Source organism: Oncorhynchus masou, chromosome 9 (assembly GCF_036934945.1).
Source record: "Oncorhynchus masou masou isolate Uvic2021 chromosome 9, UVic_Omas_1.1, whole genome shotgun sequence".
Lineage (NCBI taxonomy): Eukaryota > Metazoa > Chordata > Actinopteri > Salmoniformes > Salmonidae > Oncorhynchus > Oncorhynchus masou.
In genome coordinates this window covers 19,219,473-19,243,876 of record NC_088220.1, presented here as the reverse complement: position 1 = coordinate 19,243,876, position 24,404 = coordinate 19,219,473, and the positions used below count along the sequence as shown (strand labels likewise).

Genomic DNA, 24,404 nt, shown 5'->3' with positions numbered 1-24,404 from the left:
GGAGGAGGGCTGTGGTGATAGGGAGGGGGTGGAGGAGGGCTGTGGTGATAGGGAGGGGTGGAGGAGGGCTGTGGTGATAGGGAGGGGGTGGAGGAGGGCTGTGGTGATAGGGAGGGGTGGAGGAGGGCTGTGGTGATAGGGAGGGGTGGAGGAGGGCTGTGGTGATAGGGAGGGGGTGGAGGAGGGCTGTGGTGATAGGGAGGGGGTGGAGGAGGGCTGTGGTGAAAAGGAGGGGTGGAGGAGGGCTGTGGTGATAGGGAGGGGGTGGAGGAGGGCTGTGGTGATAGGGAGGGGGTGGAGGAGGGCTGTGGTGATAGGGAGGGGGTGGAGGAGGGCTGTGGTGAAAAGGAGGGGGTGGAGGAGGGCTGTGGTGATAGGGAGGGTGTGGAGGGGGGCTGTGGTGATAGGGAGGGGGTGGAGGAGGGCTGTGGTGATAGAAAGGGGGATTGGAGGGCTGTGGTGATAGAGAGGGGGATTGGAGGGGCTGGAGTAGGGCTGTAGTGATAGAAAGGCTGTTGGATGGGGTGGAGGAGAGCTGTGGTGATAGAAAGGGGGGTGGAGGAGGGCTGTGGTGATAGAAGGGGAGGGGGGGTGGAGGAGGGCTGTGGTGATAGAAAGGGGGATGGGTGGAGGAGGGCTGCGGCGATAGAAAGGGGGTGGAGGAGGGCTGTGGTGATAGAAGGGGAGGGGGTGGAGGAGGGCTGCGGTGATAGAAGGGGGGTGGAGGAGGGCTGCGGCGATAGAAAGGGGAGGTGTAGGAGGGCTGTGGTGATAGAAAGGGGGGTTGGAGGAGGGCTGTGGTGTTAGAAGGGGGGTGGAGGAGGGCTGTGGTGATAGACAGGAGGGTTGAAGGGGGGGGGGGTGGCTGACAATTTAGACCATGTTTGGCTGAGCCTCGAGCGAGGAGCGCTGTCATGTATGTTATGAGATTCCACTGATAAAAGGCCAAAGTGGTCCTAGTTTATGTGATGGGGAGAGGTCTGCAGGAGCTGTTTGTCCCAGGAGGGTTTCTCAGGCCCTGGGAATAGAGGGGTGTTGGTGGGGGACGGGACAGAATATCTCAAACACGCCAAGACCCCAAGGAGAAGAATGATGGGGTGAGAGGGGGCTGCGGCGGCTGTATCGTTGGCTGCTTACTGGGGTCACATGGTCAGTGTGGCTGTGCATGCCTGTCATCACTAAAAGGCCTGACATAGCACTCCCAGTAACATGAGCCCAAACTAATTCCGGAGGCCCAGGGGTCTGACTGGGAGATCACCACAGAGCCGCCCCAACTAGGGATGGGTATGAGGAATCGAGGACTCGAACGAACTTCCAAGCTCGATCTTGGTCCAGAGATGACATTTTTTTCAAATACTGTAAAACTATTTTGTGGAATGTGCTTTTGGTCATGGAGACAATGTTAATTTACCTTATACCATGGCATTGTTGAATACAAATTTCTGATTGGCTTGAAGGGCATTCAAGAGCGTGCATTATTTCCCTATAATGCATGGTATATCAGCGGGGTAGAATTCAATGGCTCTAGTTAATTCTTACATGTTCTATATTTGCTTTTGAAAACAAAAGTCGAATTGAAAACATTATTGGCAGTGTTGAATTCGATTTTCATTATAGCAAGCTAAGACTGATGATTTGGTTACCAAGGCAACTACTGCAGCTATTTCAGTGGATGTTGTCGAACACATTTCTACCTGCAAATGAACACATTTCTAGCGTCAAATGTGTTAAATTATAGCCATGGAATGAAAGGTATAGTCAACGCAGGGCTCAATGTATTCTCTGGAAAATAAAGCAACTCTGTTCCACTTGTTCATTATTTTCCAAAGAATGCATAGCCCCTCGTTGATTACTTGACTATAGTGTTCCATTTGTACATGTGCATTTGCAGGGCACAACATAACATAAACCAAGCCAAGCATTACACTCTTCTCCCTAAAGTCCCTTTCCCTTTTGTGTCTCATTCACTCAATTGCGCCCTGACCTTTCCCTCCACACACGCGTGCTGAGTGGGCACACAAGCTCCCGTTATGCCAGAAATAAATACCTATAAAACGTAGCTGAGTGGGCACACAAGCTCCCGTTATGCCAGAAATAAATACCTATAAAACGTAGCTGAGTGGGCACACAAGCTCCCGTTATGCCAGAAATAAATACCTATAAAACGTAGCTGAGTGGGCACACAAGCTCCCGTTATGCCAGAAATAAATACCTATAAAACGTAGCTGAGTGGGCACACAAGCTCCCGTTATGCCAGAAATAAATACCTATAAAACGTAGCTGAGTGGGCACACAAGCTCCCGTTATGCCAGAAATAAATACCTATAAAACGTAGCTGAGTGGGCACACAAGCTCCCGTTATGCCAGAAATAAATACCTATAAAACGTAGCTGAGTGGGCACACAAGCTCCCGTTATGCCAGAAATAAATACCTATAAAACGTAGCTGAGTGGGCACACAAGCTCCCGTTATGCCAGAAATAAATACCTATAAAACGTAGCTGAGTGGGCACACAAGCTCCCGTTATGCCAGAAATAAATACCTATAAAACGTAGCTGAGTGGGCACACAAGCTCCCGTTATGCCAGAAATAAATACCTATAAAACGTAGCTGAGTGGGCACACAAGCTCCCGTTATGCCAGAAATAAATACCTATAAAACGTAGCTGAGTGGGCACACAAGCTCCCGTTATGCCAGAAATAAATACCTATAAAACGTAGCTGAGTGGGCACACAAGCTCCCGTTATGCCAGAAATAAATACCTATAAAACGTAGCTGAGTGGGCACACAAGCTCCCGTTATGCCAGAAATAAATACCTATAAAACGTAGCTGAGTGGGCACACAAGCTCCCGTTATGCCAGAAATAAATAACTATAAAACGTAGCTGAGTGGGCACACAAGCTCCCGTTATGCCAGAAATAAATAACTATAAAACGTAGCTGAGTGGGCACACAAGCTCCCGTTATGCCAGAAATAAATACCTATAAAACGTAGCTGTGGGCACACAAGCTCCCATTATGCCAGAAATAAATACCTATAAAACGTAGCTGATGTGGCACACAAGCTCCCGTTATGCCAGAAATAAATACCTATAAAACATAGCTGATGTGGCACACAAGCTCCCGTTATGCCAGAAATAAATACCTATAAAACGTAGCTGATGTGGCACACAAGCTCCCGTTATGCCAGAAATAAATACCTATAAAACGTAGCTGAGTGGGCACACAAGCTCCCGTTATGCCAGAAATAAATACCTATAAAACGTAGCTGAGTGGGCACACAAGCTCCCGTTATGCCAGAAATAAATACCTATAAAACGTAGCTGATGGGGTACACAAGCTCCCGTTATGCCAGAAATAAATACCTATAAAACGTAGCTGATGTGGCACACAAGCTCCCGTTATGCCAGAAATAAATACCTATAACACGTAGCTGATGGGGTACACAAGCTCCCGTTATGCCAGAAATAAATACCTATAAAACGTAGCTGAGTGGGCACACACGCTCCCGTTATGCCAGAAATAAATACCTATAAAACGTAGCTGATGGGGCACACAAACTACATTCCTTGCCAAATGACGAAAGTGTTATCATCAATTCAAAATGGATTGGTTGATTTGAGGTTGGAAAGTACACTACATGACCAAAAGTAGTGGACACCTGCTCATCAAACATCTCTATTTAAAATTATAGGCATTAATATGGAGTTGGGCCTCCCTTTGCTGCTATCACAGCCTCCACTCTTCTAGGAAGGCTTTCCACTAGATGTTGGAACATTGCTCCCGTTATGCCAGAAATAAATACCTATAAAACGTAGCTGATGGGGCACACAAACTACATTCCTTGCCAAATGACGAAAGTGTTATCATCAATTCAAAATGGATTGGTTGATTTGAGGTTGGAAAGTACACTACATGACCAAAAGTAGTGGACACCTGCTCATCAAACATCTCTATTTAAAATTATAGGCATTAATATGGAGTTGGGCCTCCCTTTGCTGCTATCACAGCCTCCACTCTTCTAGGAAGGCTTTCCACTAGATGTTGGAACATTGCTGCGGGGTCTTGCTTCCATTCAGCCACAAGAGCATTAGTGAAGTAGTGAAGCAGGGTAGAAATTTGACGAACTGACTTGTTGGAAAGGCGGCATCATATGACAGTGCCACGTTGAAAGTCTCAGTGAACTCTTTTAATTCAGTAAGGCCATTCTACTGCCAATGTTTGTCTATGGAGATTGCATGGTTGTGTGCTCGATTTTATACACCTGTCAGAAATGGGTGTGGCTGAAATAGCCATATCCACTCATTTGAACGTGTGTCCACATACTTTTGTATATATAGTGTATGTAACAATGAGCTGTATTTATATGTATGTGTGTGTGTATGGGGCAATTTAGCAATTAGGATTTGTTATCTGTAGTGGTTATTATTTTGGCATACTGTAGATAAATAAACACTTTTTTTGTCAAGTATTTGGGGGAATGTGGTTGGGCGGTATCTAGATCATCTGTACCACACCGGGGTATACGGTATTGCCGAATGTGCACAGAAGGGGTATATTTACTTTATCAAAACTATTTAGGCAACAGGGATCTTGATCCAGGAGGGGATTGAATGTCTCTGATGTAACCAAGAAGCTTGATCTTGACATCCAGCCACTTAGCTAGCAAGTTAACAAACCAAATGCATAGCTGGAGCCCTGAGCTGGATATAATTGATTTGATTTCTTATATTTATACCTTTAGTTGTAAGCAGTTGCGTGGCACGCTCCCACTCCCCCCGGGAAATATCGCCCAAGCCTATCGAACGGTCAAAACATTTCAAATGCTCATCCCTAACCCCAACCCCACCACCCCAATATGGATACAATGACTTCAGCAAGGATAACGGCATTTATTAAATGAGTGGGTTGATGTTCCTCTTGGCTTGGTGAGTGGTTGAAAACCCACACAGTTATTTCTTACTGGCCCATCCTTTCAGAATACTAATTGGTGTGTAAGGCTGCAGTGTTGGGGAAGCTGAGGGTGAATGACATTGACCTTAGGCTTAGACAGGTTTTATCATGAGTTTTATCCCTCTGGGGCTCCATAGTGTCTCATTACAAGGAAATGTAATTTAAAATCACGTCTGCTTAGCATCCGCTCAGAGTCAGAGTTAGCCTATAACTCTGGAGGATGGAACGGGAGTAACGGGAGTTGCCTCATGGCTCGAAGCGAACCAAATGTTTTCTCTTGATATGAAAAGTGAAAAATCTGTCGGCGCTAGCTAACATTTACTGTTTCTACATTATTTTTGTAGCACCGGACTTGAATTTCAGTGGTTATTTTGCAATTTACTGGCCTATGTTTTGATTTTATACAGGTTACAGTGCCTTCAGAAAGTGTTCACACCTCTTTACTTATTCCACGTAACGTGGGATTAACATGAATTTCATTGTTATTTTTTTGTCAATCTAAACAAAATACTCTGTCAAAGTGGAAGAAAAATTCTAGCATTTGAAAAACAATTATGAAAAATAAAACACTAATATAACTTAACTAGATAAGTATTCAAGATGTTAGATTCACCTTTTGGCAGCGAGTCTTTCTGAGTAAGTATCTAAGAGCTTTGCTCACCTCGATTGTGCAACATTTGCCCATTATTCTTTTCCAAAATCTTCAAGCTCTGTCAAGTTGGTTGTTTATCAATACTAAGCTATTTTCAAGTCTTGCCAAAGATTATAAAGTCGATTTACACTACCGGTCAAAATCTTTAGAACACCTACTCATTCAACGGTTTTTCTTTACTTTTACTATTGTCTACATTGTAGAATAATAGTGAAGACATCAAAGCTATGAAATAACTTGTAAGTCGCTCTGGATAAGAGCGTCTGCCAAATGACTTAAATGTAAATGTAAATGTAAACATGGAATCATGTAGTAAACAAAAAATTGTTAAGCAAAAATATAGTTTATATATGAGATTCTTCAAATAGCCACCCTTTGCCTTGATGACAGCTCTGCACACTCTTGGCGTTGTCTCAACCAGCTTCACCTGGAATACTTTTCCAAAAGTCTTGAAGGAGTTCCCACATATGCTGAGCACTTGTTTGTTTTTTGATGCTTTTCCTTCACGCTGTGATCCAACTCATCCCAAGCCATCTCAATTGGGTTGAGGTTGGGGGATTGTGGAGGCCAGGTCATCTGATGCAGCACTCCATCACTCTCCTTCATCAAATAGCCCTTACACAACCTGGAGGTGTGTTGGGTCATTGTCATGTTGAAAAACAAATAATAGTCCCACTAAAGGCAGACCAGATAGGATGGTGTATCGCTGCAGAATGCTGTGTTAGCCATGCTGGTTAAGTGTGCCTTGAATTCTAAATAAATCACAGACAGTGTCACCAGCAAAGCACCATCACACCACCACCTCCATGCTTCACGGTGGGAACCACACATGCTGAGATCATCCTTTCATCTACTCTGTGTCTCACAAAGACACAGCGATTGGAACAAAAAATCTCCAGTTTGGACTCCAGACCAAAGTACAAATTTCCACCGGTCTAATGTCCATTGCTCGTGTTTCTTGACCCAATCAAGTCATTTCTTTGAACGGATCGATGGAGAAGATGAGAAGCAGGTACAGGGAGTGAAGGTCTAATAACTGACGGACATGAAACAGAACAGGAACAGCGTCTGGACAGGAACACATAACAACAATTAATGTGAACACAGGGAACATCACAGAGGAACAGACAGATATACAGGGGGAATCAACCACGTGAAGTTGTCCAGGTGAGTCCAATGAGCGTAGCTGCGCGTAATGATCAAATCAAATTTTATTGGTCACATACACATGGTTAGAAGATGTTAATGTGAGTGTAGCAAAATGTTTGTGCTTCTAGTTCCGACAGTGCAGTAATATCTAACAAGTAATCTAACACATTTGACTACCTAATACACACAAATGTAAAGGGATGAATATGAACATGTACATATAAATATATGGATGAGCGATGGCCGTGCGGCATAGGCAAGATGCAGTAGATAGAATAGAGTATATACAGTGCCTTGCGAAAGTATTCGGCCCCCTTGAACTTTGCGACCTTTTGCCACATTTCAGGCTTCAAACATAAAGATATAAAACTGTATTTTTTTTGTGAAGAATCAACAACAAGTGGGACACAATCATGAAGTGGAACGACATTTATTGGATATTTCAAACTTTTTTAACAAATCAAAAACTGAAAAATTGGGCGTGCAAAATTATTCAGCCCCCTTAAGTTAATACTTTGTAGCGCCACCTTTTGCTGCGATTATAGCTGTAAGTCGCTTGGGGTATGTCTCTATCAGTTTTGCACATCGAGAGACTGAATTTTTTTCCCATTCCTACTTGCAAAACAGCTCGAGCTCAGTGAGGTTGGATGGAGAGCATTTATGAACAGCAGTTTTCAGTTCTTTCCACAGATTCTTGATTGGATTCAGGTCTGGACTTTGACTTGGCCATTCTAACACCTGGATATGTTTATTTTTGAACCATTCCATTGTAGATTTTGTTTATGTTTTGGATCATTGTCTTGTTGGAAGACAAATCTCCATCCCAGTCTCAGGTCTTTTGCAGACTCCATCAGGTTTTCTTCCAGAATGGTCCTGTATTTGGCTCCATCCATCTTCCCATCAATTTTAACCATCTTCCCTGTCCCTGCTGAAGAAAAGGAGGCCCAAACCATGATGCTGCCACCACCATGTTTGACAGTGGGGATGGTGTGGTCAGGGTGATGAGCTGTGTTGCTTTTACGCCAAACATAACGTTTTGCATTGTTGCTAAAAAGTTCAATTTTGGTTTCATCTGACCAGAGCACCTTCTTCCACATGTTTGGTGTGTCTCCCAGGTGGCTTGTGGCAAACTTTAAACAACACTTTTTATGGATATCTTTAAGAAAAATGTCTTTCTTCTTGCCAGGGAGGGCCAGGTCTTGGTAGATTTGCAGTGGTCTGATACTCCTTCCATTTCAATATTATTGCTTGCACAGTGCTCCTTAGGATGTTTAAAGCTTGGGAAATATTTTTGTATCCAAATCCGGCTTTAAACTTCTTCACAACAGTATCTCGGACCTGCCTGGTGTGTTCCTTGTTCTTCATGATGCTCTCTGCGCTTTTAACGGACCTCTGAGACTATCACAGTGCAGGTGCATTTATACGGAGACTTGATTACACACAGGTGGATTGTATTTATCATCATTAGTCATTTAGTTCAACATTGGATCATTCAGAGATCCTCACTGAACTTCTGGAGAGAGTTTGCTGCACTGAAAGTAAAGGGGCTGAATAATTTTGCACGCCCAATTGTTCAGTTTTTGATTTGTTAAAAAAGTTTGAAATATCCAATAAATGTCGTTCCACTTCATGATTGTGTCCCACTTGTTGTTGATTCTTCACAAAAAAATACAGTTTTATATCTTTATGTTTGAAGCCTGAAATGTGGCAAAAGGTCGCAAAGTTCAAGGGGGCCGAATACTTTCGCAAGGCACTGTACATACATACATACAGTTGAAGTCAGAGGATTATCTACACTTAGGTTGGAGTCATTAAAACTTGTTTTTCAAGCACTCCACAAATCTCTTCTGAACAAACTATAGTTTTGGCAACTCGGTTAGGACATCTACTTTGTGCATGGCACAAGTAATTTGTCAAACTATTGTTTGCAGACAGATTATTTCACTTATAATTCACTGTATCACAATTTCAGTGGGTCAGAAGTTTACATACACTAAGTTGACTGTGCCTTTTAAACAGCTTGGAAAATTCCAGAATATTATGTCATGGCTTTAGACACTTCTGATAGGCTTATTGACATCATTTGAGTCAATTGGAGGTGTACCTGTGGATGTATTTCAAGGTCTACCTGCAAACTCAGTGCCTCTTGGGAAAATCTCATGGGAAAATCAAAAGAAATCAGCCAAGAGCAATTTCCAAATGCCTGAAGGTACCACATTCATCTGTACAAACAGTAGAACACAATTATAACACCATGGGACCACGCAGCCGCCATAACGCTCAGGAAGGAGACTCTTTCTGTCCCCTAGAGATGAATGTACTTTGGTACAAAAAGTGCAAATCAATCCTAGAACAACAGCAAAGGACCTTGTGAAGATGCTGGAGGAAACAGGTACAAAAGTATCTATATCCACAGTAAAACGAGTCCTATATCAACATAACCTGAAAGGCCGCTCAGCAAGGAAGAATCCACTGCTCCAAAACCACCATAAAAAAGCCAGACTACGGTTTGCAACTGCACATGGGGACAAAGATCGTACTTTTTGGAGAAATGTCCATGGTCATGTTTGGAGGAAAAAGGGGGATGCTTGCAAGCTGACGAACACCATCCCAACCGTGAAGGACGTGGGTGGCAGCATGTTGTGGGGGTGCTTTGCTGCAGGGGGGACTGGTGCACTTCACAAAATAGATGGCATCATGAGGAAAGGAAAATTATGTGGATATATTGAAGCAACATCTCAACACATCAGTCAGAAAGTTGAAGCTTGGTCGCAAATGGGACCTCCAAATGGACAATGACCCCAAGCACACTTCCAAAGTTGTGGCAAAATGGCTTAAGGACAGCAAAGTCAAGGTATTGAGTCAAGGTATTGGCCAAAATTCACCCAACTTATTGTGGGAAGCTTGTGGAAGGCCACCTGAAACGTTTGACCCAAGTGAAACAATTTAAAGGCAATGCTAACAAATACTAATTGATTGAGTGTATGAAAACATCTGACCAACTGGGAATGTGATAAAAGAAATAAAAGCTGAAATAAATAATCCTCTCTACTATTATTCTGACATTTCACATTCTTAAAATAAAGTAGTGATCCTAACTAACCTAAGACTAAATGTCAGGAATTGTGAAAAACTGAGTTTAAATGTATTTGACTTTGGTGTATGTAATCTTCTGACTTCAACTGTATGAGATGAGTAATGTAGGATGTGTAGACATGATTAAAGTGGTGTTATTTAAAGTGACTAGTGATACCTTTATTAAATCCATGTATTACATTTATTTAAGTGGCCAGAGATTTGAATCTGTATGTTGGCAGCAGCCACTCTGTTAGTGATGGCTGTTTAACAGTCTGATGGCCTTGAGATGGAAGCTGTTTTTCAGTCTCCCCGCTTTGATGCACCTGTACTGACCTTGCCTTCTGGTTGATAGCGGGGTGAACAGGCAGTGGCTCGGGTGGTTTCTGTCCTTGATGATCTTTTTGGCCTTCCTGTGACATCGGGTGCTGTAGGTGTCCTGGAGGGCAGGTAGTTTGCCTCCGGTGATGCGTTGTGCAGACCGCACTACCCTCTGGAGAGCATTGAGATTGTGGGCAGAGCAGTTGCTGTACCAGGCTGTGATACAGCCCGACAGAATGCTATCCATTGTGCATCTGTAAAAGTTTGTGAGTGTTTTAGCTGACATGCCCCATTTCTTCAACCTCCTGAGGTTGAAGTGGCGCTGTTGAGCTTTTTTCACCACGATGTCTGTGAGGGTGGACCATTTCAGTGTGTCCGTGATGTGTACACCGAGGAACTTAACTTTCCACCTTCTCCACAATTGTCCCGTCGATGTGGATGGGGGGATGCTCTCTCTGCTGTTTCCTGAAGTCCACAATCATCTCCTTAGTTTTGTTGACGTTGAGTGAGAGGTGATTTTCCTGACACCACACTCCGAGGGCCCTCACCTCGGGGTGCATGTAAAGACGGAGAGCCTGGCGCCCTCGAGCTCCAGCAAGCGGGAGTGGGAGCAGGCATTCTTCTTATTGGTGTCCTTCAGCAGTGGTTTCTTTGTAGCAATTCGACCATGAAGCCTGATTCACACAGTCTCCTCTGAACAGTTGATGTTGAGATGTGTCTGTTACTTGAACTCTGTGAAGAATTTTTTTGGGCTGCAATTTCTGAGGCTGGCAACTCTAATGAACTTATCTTTTGCAGCAGAAGTACCTCTGGGTCTTCCTTTCCTGTGGTGGTCCTCATGAGAGTCAGTTTCGTCATAGCGCTTGATGGTTTTTGCAACTGCACTTGAAGAAACTTTCAAAGTTGTTGAAATGTTTCATATTGACTGTCCTTCATGTCTTAAAGTAATGATGGACTGTCATTTCTCTTTGCTTATTTGAGCTGTTCTTGCCATAATATGGACTTGGTCTTAAATCAAACAGGGCTATTTTCTGTAACCCCCCCTACGTTGTCACAACATTGGCTCAAATACATTAAAGGAGGAAAGAAATTCCACAAATAAACTTTTAACGAGGCACACCTGTTAATTGAAATGGATTCCAGGTGACTACCTCATGAAGCTGGTCGAGAGTGTGCAAAGCTGTCATCAAGGCAAAGGTTGGCTATTTGTTTACTACATGATTCAATATGTGTTATTTCATAGTTTTGATGTCTTCACTATTATTCTATAATGTAGACAATAGTAAAAAATAAAGAAAAACTCTGGTATGAATAGGTGTGTCCAAACTTTTGATTGGTGGTGTATGTCAAAACTGTAACTAGGCCACTCAGGAACATTCAGTGTTGTCTTGGTAAGCAACTCCAGTGTATATTTGTTTTAGGTTATTGTCCTGCTGAAAGGTACATGTGTCTATTGGAAAGCAGACTGAGCCAGGTTTTCCTCTGAAATTTTGCTTGTGCTTAGCTCTATTTCATGTATTTGTATCATAAAAAACTCTGTAGTCCTTGCCAATGACAAGCATACCCATCACATGATGCAGCCAGCACTATGCGTACTCAGTGATGTGTTGTGTTGGATTTACCCCAAACATAAAGCTTTCTATATTCAGGAATGAAGTTCATTTCTTTGCCACATTTTTTGCAGTTTTACTTAAGTGCCTTATTACAACAGGATGCATGTTTTAAAATAATTTATTCTGTACAGGCTTCCTTCTTTTCACTCTGTCATTTAGGTTAGTATTGTGGAGTGACTACAATATTGTTGATCCATCCTCAGTTTTTTCCTTTCACAGCCATTAAACTCTGTAACTGTTTTAAAGTCACCATTGACCCCATGGTGAAATCACTGGGCGGTTTCCTTCCTCTCTGGCAACTGAGAGAGGAAAGATGTCTGTCTTTGTAGTGTAATTAATTACTTCACCATGGTCAAATGGATATTCAATGTCTGCTTTTATAAAATAATAAAATACCATCTACCAATGTGCCCTTCTTTGTGAGGCATTGGAAAACCTTGCTGTTTTTTTTGTTGAATCTGTGTTTGAAATTCACTGCTCGACTGAGGGACCTTTACAGATACTTTTATGTCTGAGGTACAGAGATGAAGTACTCGTTAAAAAAAACAGTTTAATCAAATTTATTTATATAGCCCTTCTTAGATTGGCTGATATCTCAATGTGCTGTACAGAAACGCAGCCTAAAACCCCAAACAGCAAGCAATGCAGGTGTAGAAGCACGGTGGCTAGGAAAAACTCCCTAGAAAGAACCTAGGAAAAAAACCTAGAGAGGAACCAGGCTATAAGGGGTGGCCAGTCCTCTTCTGGCTGTGCTGGGTGGATATTATAACAGAACATGGCCAAGATGTTCAAATGTTCATAAATGACCAGCATGGTAAAATAATAATAATCACAGTAGTTGTCGAGGGTGCGACAGGTCAGCACCTACGGAGTAAATGTCAGTTGGCTTTTCAAAGCCGATCATTGAGAGTATCTCTACCGCTCCTGCTGTCTCTAGAGAGTTGAGAACAGCAGGTCTGGGACAGGTAGAACATCCGGTGAACAGGTCAGGGTTCTTTAGCCGCAGGCAGAACAGTTAAAACTGGAGCAGCAGCACGGCCAGGTGGACTGGGGACAGCAAGGAGTCATCATGCCAGGTAGTCCTGAGGCATAGTCCTAGGGCTCAGGTCCTCCGAGAGAGACACTGTTATGCAACATATTATGTGACTTGTTAAGCAAATGTTTACTCCTGGACATATTTAGGATTGCTATAAAAAAGGAGTTGAATATATGTTGACTCAAGACATTTCACATTTTCCTTTTTAATGAATTTGTCAACATTTTGAAGAACATAATTCTACTTTGACATTATGGGGTATTGTGTGTGTGTGTGTGTGTGTGTGTGTGTGTGTGTGTGTGTGTGTAGGCCAGTGGGGAATTTTTAAAATATTTTTTAACCATTTTAAGTTTGGGCTGTAACAGAACAAAATGTGTAAAAAGTCAAGGGGTGTGAATACTTTCTGAACACACTGTATTTTGATTCCTCCTTTAATCTGTGACTGTCAGTCCCATTATTGTCCAGCTGGGCCATTCCTGCAGAGGAAATATGGTGGAGAAGTTGTCTTTATTCCCAAACAGTGAACTCTGACCTCATCTTTATTGGACAAATTAGAGAATGAGATGAATGGTTGGCTCAGAGTAGGGCTGGGCGATATGGCTTAAATATCATATCTGAATTGTTTTCTAACATATGGGCAATTCACGATATAGATCAACATGTTTGAATGTTTTTGCTTTACAGGCATTTGGAATATCGCGTAACAAACATTCATTCAAATTAATTCAATATATTGCCCAGTTCTAGCGTAGAGAGGAATATACCATTTCTCATGTTTCTTCAATGGATTTCAATGAAACACAGACTATCCTGAAATCCAGGCTAACTCTGAAGTACCTCTTGCCCTGCCTGCACTTTATGTGAACATACTTGAACATAGTGCACTTTAGTGCATCTTGATTTATATTTAATGTATGTAGAATTTGTCTCCTGCCTCTCGCTAGCTGTCATCGTATTCCTGATGTGGAGAGGTTGTGTAGCGGAGGTGTTCTGCTCTCACTCTGAGCTGGTAGGCTGGCTGGAGTCTGTCTGGATGGAAACAAACGCCATCTCTGAGAGACAACCCATCGTCCTGAGGATGAGAGGTTACTGATCAAGCTCACAGAGACGGAGAGAGAGAAACGAGGGAGAGAGAAATGAGAGAGAGGCTCCAATTCTTCCAGCCAGCCCACTCCACTCCCTGCCGCCTTGCTGTCGTGGAATTATCTCTCAAACTCTCATTCCTGAGGAATTGCTACTGCAGCTGTTGGACTGAATCCTAACGAGTGAGTGGAAATCATGGGGACCCTGCGGATGACCCTGAGCAGAGGAGGGAGGATAGGAAGAAGAGGTGGAACGAGAGCTCACAGAGTGGAGAGAAGGCAAAAGCAGCAGGACAGTGTCTTTTAGCAGGAGCAGCTGATAAGAGTTTTCTTTCTCCTTCTGAGGTGGAAGAGGTTAAAACTTGAGGCAGAGTTTCTATAAATTGTACAGCTTTGTATGCAAATAACCATCCAGCTCTTCACTCATAGGCTGGGCTGAGAGCCAGGGGGGCTGTGGGAGCCTAAAGGGAGTTTCAACATTGAAATGCAAAGCCTGACAGGATCAGTGAGTCTAACTCAAGACAGCTCCTCCATTGGCATGGGACAGGGGGGCTGAGTGACTTGCTTCCTGCTCCCCCCCTCCCTGCCTCCCCCCTCCCTGCCTCCCTCCCTCCCCTACCCACTCCTCTTCCAGAGCAGCCGGATCTGTGAGCAGAGTAGACGTTCAGGACAACAACACAGCAAGCGAGCAGCAGAGAGAGCGAGAGAGAGAGAGAGAGCTGTAAAGGAGAGCGAGAGACTGCTTTAAGAGAGGGAGAGAGAGTTGTAAAGGAGAGCAAGAGACTGCTTTAAGAGAGAGGGAGAGAGAGAGCTGTAAAGGAGAGCGAGAGACTGCTTTAAGAGAGAGCGAGGGAGAGAGACTGCCGCACTGAGGGTTGGAGGAGAAAAACAGGAATACAAAGGAAAGGAGAAAGTCATTGCTTTCTGCTCATACACACTGGCTGGGTGGTTTTCTTCCCTGCGCGCCCGTGTGTTTTTCTTATCCTCGCTCATATGTATCAAGCTCCCATCCTCCATCATCCATCCACACACGCGCAGACAGAGCATAGATACGCTCGCTCACTACACACCCTTTCTGAAGGAGAGAGAGCTGTGGCCGTGGATGGACCAGTTTTAAGAGGGGATCGCCTGCTACTGATGAAGAAGCCTTTATTTTTTTGCACTTTTGCTTCACAGATTTCCCTGATTGGATTTTGATTAGAGGAGAGGAGGGTTGGGGTTTTGTTTGTTCATGTGCTGTTTGGCTTGGCGCAGGGCCCACGGCACGGCACAGAGCTTCCCGTCCTTTTCTCTGGGAGTCCAGGGAGACGGTGAGTGACACTGGCTCTGGACAGCCCTCCCCTGGCTGCAGATCTCATCTGTTTGGCCTCTTTTGTGTTCGCGGCTCGTGGTTAGCCAAGCCCTCCCTCCCGCACTGAATTGAGCTATTGTCTGGATTTCGGGGTCTCTCACGCTGCCCCCCCCCCCCCCAGTGTTCGTTTGTCTCTGGTCACGCTGAAGCTGGAGGCTGGAAGCCTGGATTAATGGCAGACGGAGGAAGGTAATGCATCGCTGGACGCTGCCTCTGCTTTTGGATCACTCAAGGAAAAGAAACGAGACCTTCCCGCAGCATTCAGCCAAGCAGCTAGCGTTACCACGGTTTGTCTGTGAGATCGTGCCGTGAGTTTGTGTGTGTGTGTGTGTGTGTGTGTGTGGCAGGGAGAGAGACGGAGGGAGAGTAATAGTATTCCAGTAATCTAGCTACCTGCTTCCATGTCTCCAGCCTGACCTGGGCTGAGGTGTAGCCCTCCCTCCGGGTGGATGTGGGGACGGGGGTATCAACAACCCTCAGGAGGTCAGCCTAGCCCTCCCTCCCTCCCTGCCTCCCCATGAAGAAGACACAGAGCACCACCCTGCGTCGGGCCTGGCCCAGCTCAGATTTCTCGGACCGGGCCTCGGAACGCACCCGGTCCCGCAGCGAGAAGGACTACCGCCTTCACAAACACTACCCCCCTCAGTACATCTGCCAGTCCCCCCGGGGCTACATGACATCAGGTGGGTCTGTCAGTCTCTGCTCTGCTCTGCTCCGTCAACATGGAGCTAGCTACTACGGCTCATTCTGTGTGTGTGTTGCTGTTTGTACTGTAGTAAGGTGTGATGATGTTGGAGTTGACATTTTTCCAGGCGGGGTACTTGTTTGTCTTGAAATATGTCAACCTATTATTTGCTTTACAAATTACAATGTGTCTCTGTTATTATAGATGGACCCAGCAATATTACATGATGACATCACTGTATTTTTACCACCATGATTTTTCATGATAGTATCTTAACGGCTGAACATCAGTCTGGAATGGTAGCATTGTGTCAAAAGGCTGAGTTAGTTGGTATGATTCAGCAGGCTGATCAGATCTAGGGTTGAATCAGACAGTGCAGAGGCCTTTGTCTGAATCTTGGCTGATGACAAACAATTGGACCGGGCAGGACCAGGGTCAGATGACACCAGCTAAACATGCTTGTAATGCTTGGGAAACAGCATTTAAAATGCAGGCAATCACCTGTGCCAGAGAGAAAATAGCCTACAATATGCAAGGGATATTTTAACCATAATGTTTCATTGTTGGTTAAACAGCTCATTTTGATAATGAAAAGAAAGAGAGAGAGAGAGAGAGAGCCCTCTATTGGCCTTGTCTGATTAATATTCAGCAGTAGGCCTCGTTCATGTAGCTTATCAAAGGAAAAAGACAACCTCCCGCGTTTCTTTTCAGCAGAAGATGTAGTCCCCCTGCTAACCACAAACCCCAGAATGCATTGCCACTCTACAACGCACAGTGCCAGGATGTTCTGTTTTGTTTCCTCCATCCTAATATTTTTTTAAGCGTGCCTAACCTCAAGAGTTGATTGAATTACTCTTCTTGTTAATGTGGGGAGCAGAGCTGACACAAACCGATGGAGCTGGGATGCATGTTAGGGGGCCTGAGAACGTCTCCAATCAGTTTGCTTAGGCAGAGAAAAGGAGAGCCTGAGTATTTTCAGCCTGAACGAGCCCATAGAGAAAGGCTGAATGGAGGCTGAGCCGAGGACCGCCAAGACTTACATTGATTCAAGGCCTCTTCAAGTTTCCTAGCAACACAGCGGGTCAGAGGGTAAATGGCCATGGCCATTATTGGAAATGAATATGAATTGGAGGGAAAAGACCTCAAATTAGAATACATGACCGGGGAGACAGAGCCAGAACCATTTTTGCTCAATTTTGTTGGCCGAGGGTTTTCTGTGTGCGTCAGCAGTGGACAGTCTGAGAGCCAGCAGCTACAGTAGCTTTTCAAATAGGAAGAATAGGCTTACACAATACAACATCCTGGCAGCTGAGCTACATGATGCAACTCGACAAAGTAAACAATAACAAGAGAATATTCACGCATATTAAACGAATAGGACCCTGTGTTTTGGTTAATCATGTCCCATAACCTGGATTTTAAACTTTATTTTAAGCCTTTTCCAGAAATGACGATTGAAAGCAATTGTCTGAGGATGGTCCTGGACCATCTTACATAAAAAAGAAAAGGGGACAATTTGATGAAAAAGCTTTAAATAAAGGTTCAAATCCAGGTCATGTGACATGACTAGCCAAAACACAGGGCACTACAAAGGAATAATGCATTATCATATATATGAATTTCAGCCATTTGGCAGAGTAACCACGACCAAACTATTCCTTTGCGTATGAGGGCATCATATGAACCAGTGGTGGTAAGGAGCCGGTGGATTGTAGTAAGGGGCTGACTTATGGCCTTAACCATAGACCTTGTCTCACAGGCTGCAGCAGCATTAGAGGGTCAGTCACAATCACAGGCATTGTTTAGAGATAAACACCCTCCGCTTTGGGCTTCGTCCCACATGGCTCCCTATTCCCTATATAGTGCACTGCTTTGAGCAGGGCTTATAAGGCTCTGGTCAGAAGTACAGCTCTATGTAGGGTATAGGGTGTCCTTTTGGACGTAGCCTTCGTGGCCAGAGGGGGAGCTGTAGCTAAGCTGGACCTTGTGCTCAGTCTTAATGTTCTCTAATGTCATTAGTTCTCTCATGGGTTTTACATGGGGACAAAATATCTGGTTCTGATAGTAATCATGGTTCTCCATCCCAAAGCTCAAAGATTCCTGGGCCGTTGATTGGTTTGGTGCATGAATATTGGCTTGTTCCCTGGCCTTTCACTGCAAAGTAGAGGTCGACCGATTATGATTTTTCAACGCCGATACCGATAATTGGAGGACCCAAAAAAGAAGATACCGATTAACTGAAGGAACTGAATGAACACTTATTTTAACTTAATATAATACATCAATCAAATCTATTTATCCTCAAATAAATAATGAAACATGTTCAATTTGGTTTAAATAATGCAGAAACAAATTGTTGGAGTAGAAAGTAAAAGTGCAATATGTGCCATGTAAAAAAGCTAACGTTTAAGTTCCTTGCTCAGAACATGAGAACATATGAAAGCTGGTGGTTCCTTTAAACATGAGTCTTCAATATTCCCAGGTAAGAAGTTTTAGGTTGTAGTTATTATAGGAATTATAGGACTATTTATCTATATAACATTTGTATTTCATATACCTTTGACTATTGGATGTTCTTATAGGCACTTTAGTATTGCCAGTGTAACTTCCATCCCTCTCCTCGCTCCTACTTCGGCTCGAACCAGGAACACAACGACAACAGCCACCCTCGAAGCAGCGTTACCCATGCAGAGCAAGGGGAACAACTACTCCAAGTCTCAGATCGAGTGAGGTTTGAAACACTATTAGCGTGCACCCCGCTAACTAGCTAGCCATTTCACATCGGTTACACCAGCCTAAACTCGGGAGTTGATAGGCTTGAAGTCAAAAACAGCTCAATGCTTGAAGCATTGCGAAGAGCAGCTGGCAAAACACACGAAAGTGCTGTTTGAATGAATGCTTACGAGCCTGCTGGTGCCTACCATCGCACAGTCAGACTGCTCTCTCAAATCATAGACTTAATTATAACATAATAACACACAGAAATACGAGCCTTAGGTCATTAATATGGTCGAATCCGGAAACTATCATCTCGAAAACAAAACGTTTATTCTTTCAGTGAAATACGGAACCGTTCGGTATTTTATCTAACAGGTGGCATCCATCAGTCTAAATATTGCTGTTACATTGCACAACCTTCAATGTTATGTCGTAATTATGTAAAATTCTGGCAAATTAGTTGGCAAAGAGCCAGGCGGCCCAAACTGTTGCATATACCCTGACACTGCGTGCAATGAACGCAAGAGAAGTGACACAATTTCACCTGGTTAATATTGCCTGCTAACCTGGATTTATTTTAGCTAAATATGCAGGTTTAAAAATATATACTTCTGTGTATTGATTTTAAGAAAGGCATTGGTGTTCATGGTTAGGTACACGTTGGAGCAACGACAGTCCTTTTCGCAAATGCGCACCGCATCGATTATATGCAACGCAGGACATGCTAGATAAATTAGTAATATCATCAATCATGTGTAGTTATAACTAGTGATTATGATTGATTGATTTGTATAAGATAAGTTTAATGCTAGCTAGCAACTTACCTTGGCTTCTTACTGCATTCGCGTAACAGGCAGGCTCCTAGTGAGGCAGGTGGTTAGAGCGTTAGACGAGTTAACTGTAAGGTTGCAAGATTGAATCCCCGAGCTGACAAGGTAAAAATCTGTCGTTCTGCCCCTGAACAAGGCAGTTAACCCACCGTTCCTTGGCCGTCATTGAAAGTAAGAATGTGTTCTTAACTGACTTGCCTAGTTAAATAAAGGTGTACATTTTTTTTAAATAAATAAAAAATAGGCATAATCGGCGTCCAAAGATACCGATTTCCGATTGTTATGAAAACTTGAAATCGGCCCTAATTAATCGGCCATTCCGATTAATCGGTCGAGCTCTACTGCAAAGAACATAAAAAATTAAAGTAAATGCATTTGTCATTGCTACGTAAACTATGAACATTCCACAGGCAGAAATGCATCCCAAGCTTTTATTGTGTGTCAGCTAAATTCAGCTTGAAGGGGAAAATTAGAACATGAACCCGAAGACTGAGGAAGTCAGGGTTTCCTTCCCCAGGTGAGATAGCTCCTTCCTACCTCACCTGGCTATCATTCAACATTACATTGTACAGAAAGACTATGGGGCATTTTTGGATGTTGTTCCAAATCCATTAGCGAAATCTGTCTCTGTGGGTGTATGTGGCAGACATACACTACATGACCAAAAGTATGTGGATACATGCTAATCGAACATCTCATTCCAAAAACATGGGCATTAATACGGAGTTGGTCCCCCCTTTGTCGATATAATAGCCTCCACTCTTCTGGGAAGGGAAATATTCAGTAAGACCATTCTACTGTCAATGTTTGATTGCATGGCTGTGTGCTCGATTGTATACACCTGTCAGCAAAGGGTGTGACTGAAATAGCCGGATCGCACTCATTTGAAGGGGTGTCTACATACTGCTGTATATATACTGTACAGTATGTCCTTTTCTCTGACCTGTATGTGTCTAGTGTAGAAGAGAACCACAAAGGAAAAGCTGCCTGTCTTTTAAGCCTCCTCTTTCCTCATGGTTTTAAGCCTCCTCTTTCCTCATGGTTTTTAAACCTCCCCAATCCTCATGGTTTTAAGCCTCCTCTTTCCTCATGGTTTTTAAACCTCCCCTAACCTCATGGTTTTAAGCCTCCTCTTTCCTCATGGTTTGTAAACCTCCCCTATCCTCATGGTTTTAAGCCTCCTCTTTCCTCATGGTTTTAAGCCTCCTCTTTCCTCATGGTTTTGTAAAGTAAACTTCTGACTGTGGGGAGAGCTTTTAAGAGCACTTGGCAAGTAAATGCCTCCCAATCCTTACACGGAACCCAAACCAGCTGCGCGCATGCGCCATCGTGCATAAATGTATTTTGTCCCCCCCACACCAAACACGATCACGAAATGCAAGTTAAAATATCAAATCCAACTCTGAACCAATTACATTAATTTGGGAACAGGTCGAAAAGCATTAAACATTAATGGCAATTTGGCTAGCTAGCTTGCACTTGCTATCTAATTTGTCCTATGTAGCTAGGTTGCTGTAGCAAGCTAATTTGTCCTGGGATATAAACATTGAGTTGTTATTTTACCTGAAATTCACAAGGTCCCCTACTCCGACAATTAATCCACAAATAAAACGGTCAACCGAATCGTTTCTCGTCATCTTTCCTCCTTCCAGGCCTTTTCTTCTTTTCTTTGAACTTATATGGTGATTGGCATCTAAACTTTCATAGTATTACCACGACGACCGACAACACAGTTTTCCTTTCAATCACCTACGTGGGTATAGCCAATGAGGAGATGGCACGTGGGTATCTGCTTCTGCAAACCAATGAGGAGATGGGAGAGGCAGGACTTGCAGCGCGATCTACATCACAAATAGAACTGACTTCTATTTTAGTCCTTGGCAACACAGACGCTCGCAAGCAGAGTGGGTGCAATAATTGAATAATATAGATTTCAAAATGTATCTTGCAACGCTCGCACACGAGACACGAGTAGTGTAGTCTGTGGGCTAGTGTGTAACGTTGATGTCTGCCAAAGGAAATCTACTACATGTAGTCTGAGAAACAGGAAAGATAGGGTGATATGATACCGCTTTAAGATGGGTAATGTTCCCAAGCTCCTGTTTTAGTCATTACATTGTTTTGAAATGTATTCAACTTGGAGAGAAGAATCAACCCGCAGTACTCTGCTAGATATGAAGGCCAGCAGGTAGTGGTTTAGAGTGTTCGGCCAGTAACCCATAGGTTGCTGCTACGAATCCCCGAGCCGACAAGGTAAAAAAATATATATTGATGTGCCCTTGAGGCACTTAACCCTAATTGCTCCAAGGTTGCCGTTGATAATGGCAGATCCTGGCTTGGACCCTACTGTCCAAGGGCGTCTCAGGGAGAGTTTTTCCCATTTTGTTACAGCCTTATTCTAAAATTGATTCAATTGTTGATTTTTTTCTCAGCAATCAACACTCAATATCCCATAATTTTTTGAAATGTTAACAAATGTAGTAAAAAAAAACGTAAACATTACATCACCTTTACTCAGTACCTTGTTGAAGCACCTTTGGAAGCGATTATAGCCTCGTCTTTTTGGGTATGATGCTACAAGCTTGGCACACCTGTATTTGGGGAGTTTCTCCAATTTTTCTCTGTAGATCCTCTCAAGCTCTGTCAGGTTGGATGGGGAGCATCACTGCACAGCTATTTTCAGGTTTTTCCAGAGATGTTAGATCGGGTTCAAGTCCGGGTTCTGGCTGGGCCACTCAAGGACATTCAGAGACTTGTCCCAAAGCCACTCCTGCAATGTCTTGGCTGTGTGCTTAGGGTAGTAGTCCTGTTGGAAGGGGAAACATTGCCTCTGTCTGAGGTCCTGAGCACTCTGGAGCAGGTTTTCATCAAGGATCTCTCTGTACTTTTCTCCGTTCATCTTTCCCTCGATCCTGACTAGTCTCCAAGTACATGCAGCTGAAAAACACTGTCATCTGTAGGACCTTTTATATAGACAGGTGTTTGCCTTTCCGACTCATGTCCAATTAATTGAATTTACCACAGGTGGACTCCAAGTTGTTGAAACATCTCAAGGATGATCAATGGAAACATGATGCACCTGAGCTCAATTTTGAGTATCATAGCAAAGGGTCTGAATACTTATGTAAATAAGGTATATCTGTTTTTAAAAATATATACAGTGGGGCAAAAAAGTATTTAGTCAGCCACCAATTGTGCAAGTTCTCCCACTTAAAAAGATGAGAGAGGCCTGTAATTTTCATCATAGATACACTTCAACTATGACAGACAAAATGAGAGAAAAGAAATCCAGAAAATCACATTGTAGGATTTTTTATGAATGTATTTGACAATTATGGTGGGAAATAAGTACTTGGTCACCTACAAACAAGCAAGATTTCTGGCTCTCACAGACCTGTAACTTCTTCTTTAAGAGGCTCCTCTGTCCTCCACTCGTTACCTGTATTAATGGCACCTGTTTGAACTTGTTATCAGTATAAAAGACACCTGTTCACAACCTCAAAGAGTCACACTCCAAACTCCACTATGGCCAAGACCAAAGAGCTGTCAAAGGACACCAGAAACAAAATTGTAGACCTGCACCAGGCTGGGAAGACTGAATCTGCAATAGGTAAGCAGCTTGGTTTGAAGAAATCAACTGTGGGAGCAATTATTAGGAAATGGAAGACATACAAGACCACTGATAATCTCCCTCGATCTGGGGCTCCATGCAAGATCTCACACCGTGGGGTCAAAATGATCACAAGAACGGTGAGCAAAAATCCCAGAACCACACGGGGGACCTAGTGAATGACCTGCAGAGGGCTGGGACCAAAGTAACAAAGCCTACCATCAGTAACACACTACGCCGCCAGGGACTCAAATCCTGCAGTGCCAGACGTGTCCCCCTGCTTAAGCCAGTACATGTCCAGGCCTGTCTGAAGTTTGCTAGAGAGCATTTGGATGATCCAGAAGAAGATTGGGAGAATGTCATATGGTCAACTTTTTGGTAAAAACAACTCATTGTGTTTGGAGGACAAAGAATGCTGAGTTGCATCCAAAGAACACCATACCTACTGTGAAGCATGGGGGTGGAAACATCATGCTTTGGGGCTGTTTTTCTGCAAAGGGACCAGGATGACTGATCCATGTAAAGGAAAGAATGAATGGAGCCATGTATCGTGAGATTTTGAGTGAAAACCTCCTTCCATCAGCTAGGGCATTGAAGATGAAACGTGGCTGGGTCTTTCAGCATGACAATGATCCCAAACACACCGCCCAGGCAACGAAGGAGTGGCTTCGTAAGAAGAATTTCAAGGTCCTGGTGTGGCCTTGCCCCATAGAAAATCTTTGGAGGGAGTTGAAAGTCCGTGTTGCCCAGCAACAGCCCCAAAACATCACTGCTCTAGAAGAGATCTGCATGGAGGAATGGGCCAAAATACCAGCAACAGTGTGTGAAAACCTTGTGAAGACTTACAGAAAACATTTGACCTCTGTCATTGCCAACAAAGGGTATATAACAAAGTATTGAGAAACTTTTGTTATTGACCAAATACTTATTTTCCACCATAATTTGCAAATAAATTAATTAAAAATCCTACAATGTGATTTTCTGGATTTTTTTTTTTCATTTTGTCTGTCATAGTTGAAGTGTACCTATGATGAAAATTACAGGCCTTTCTCATTTTTTTAAGTGGGACAACTTGCACAATTGGTGGCTGACTAAATACTTTTTGCCCCACTGTGTACATATATATATATATATATATATATATATATATATATAGAGATAATAAAATAAATGATAATCCATTTTAGAATAAGGCTGTAACGTAACAAAATGTGGAAAAGGGGAAGGGGTCTGAATACTTTCCCAATGCAGTGTATGCACACTTTTACATGTGTGAAATAGGACAAATATAAGCACACACCAAATTTTATATTAGTCTCCTTCCTCTGA

At 43.4% G+C, this 24,404-nt stretch overlaps 1 protein-coding gene across 1 annotated transcript in view; it reads left to right on the top strand.

Annotated features, from left to right (window-relative positions):
- The first annotated feature begins 15,353 nt into the window (after positions 1–15,353).
- The window catches only part of LOC135545645 (storkhead-box protein 2-like), a 69,797-nt gene continuing 60,746 nt past the window's right edge, over positions 15,354–24,404 (top strand). The window contains 1 exon segment of the mRNA XM_064973404.1: positions 15,354–15,915. Coding sequence (XP_064829476.1) covers positions 15,750–15,915 — 166 coding nt within the window. The 5' untranslated portion in view covers positions 15,354–15,749.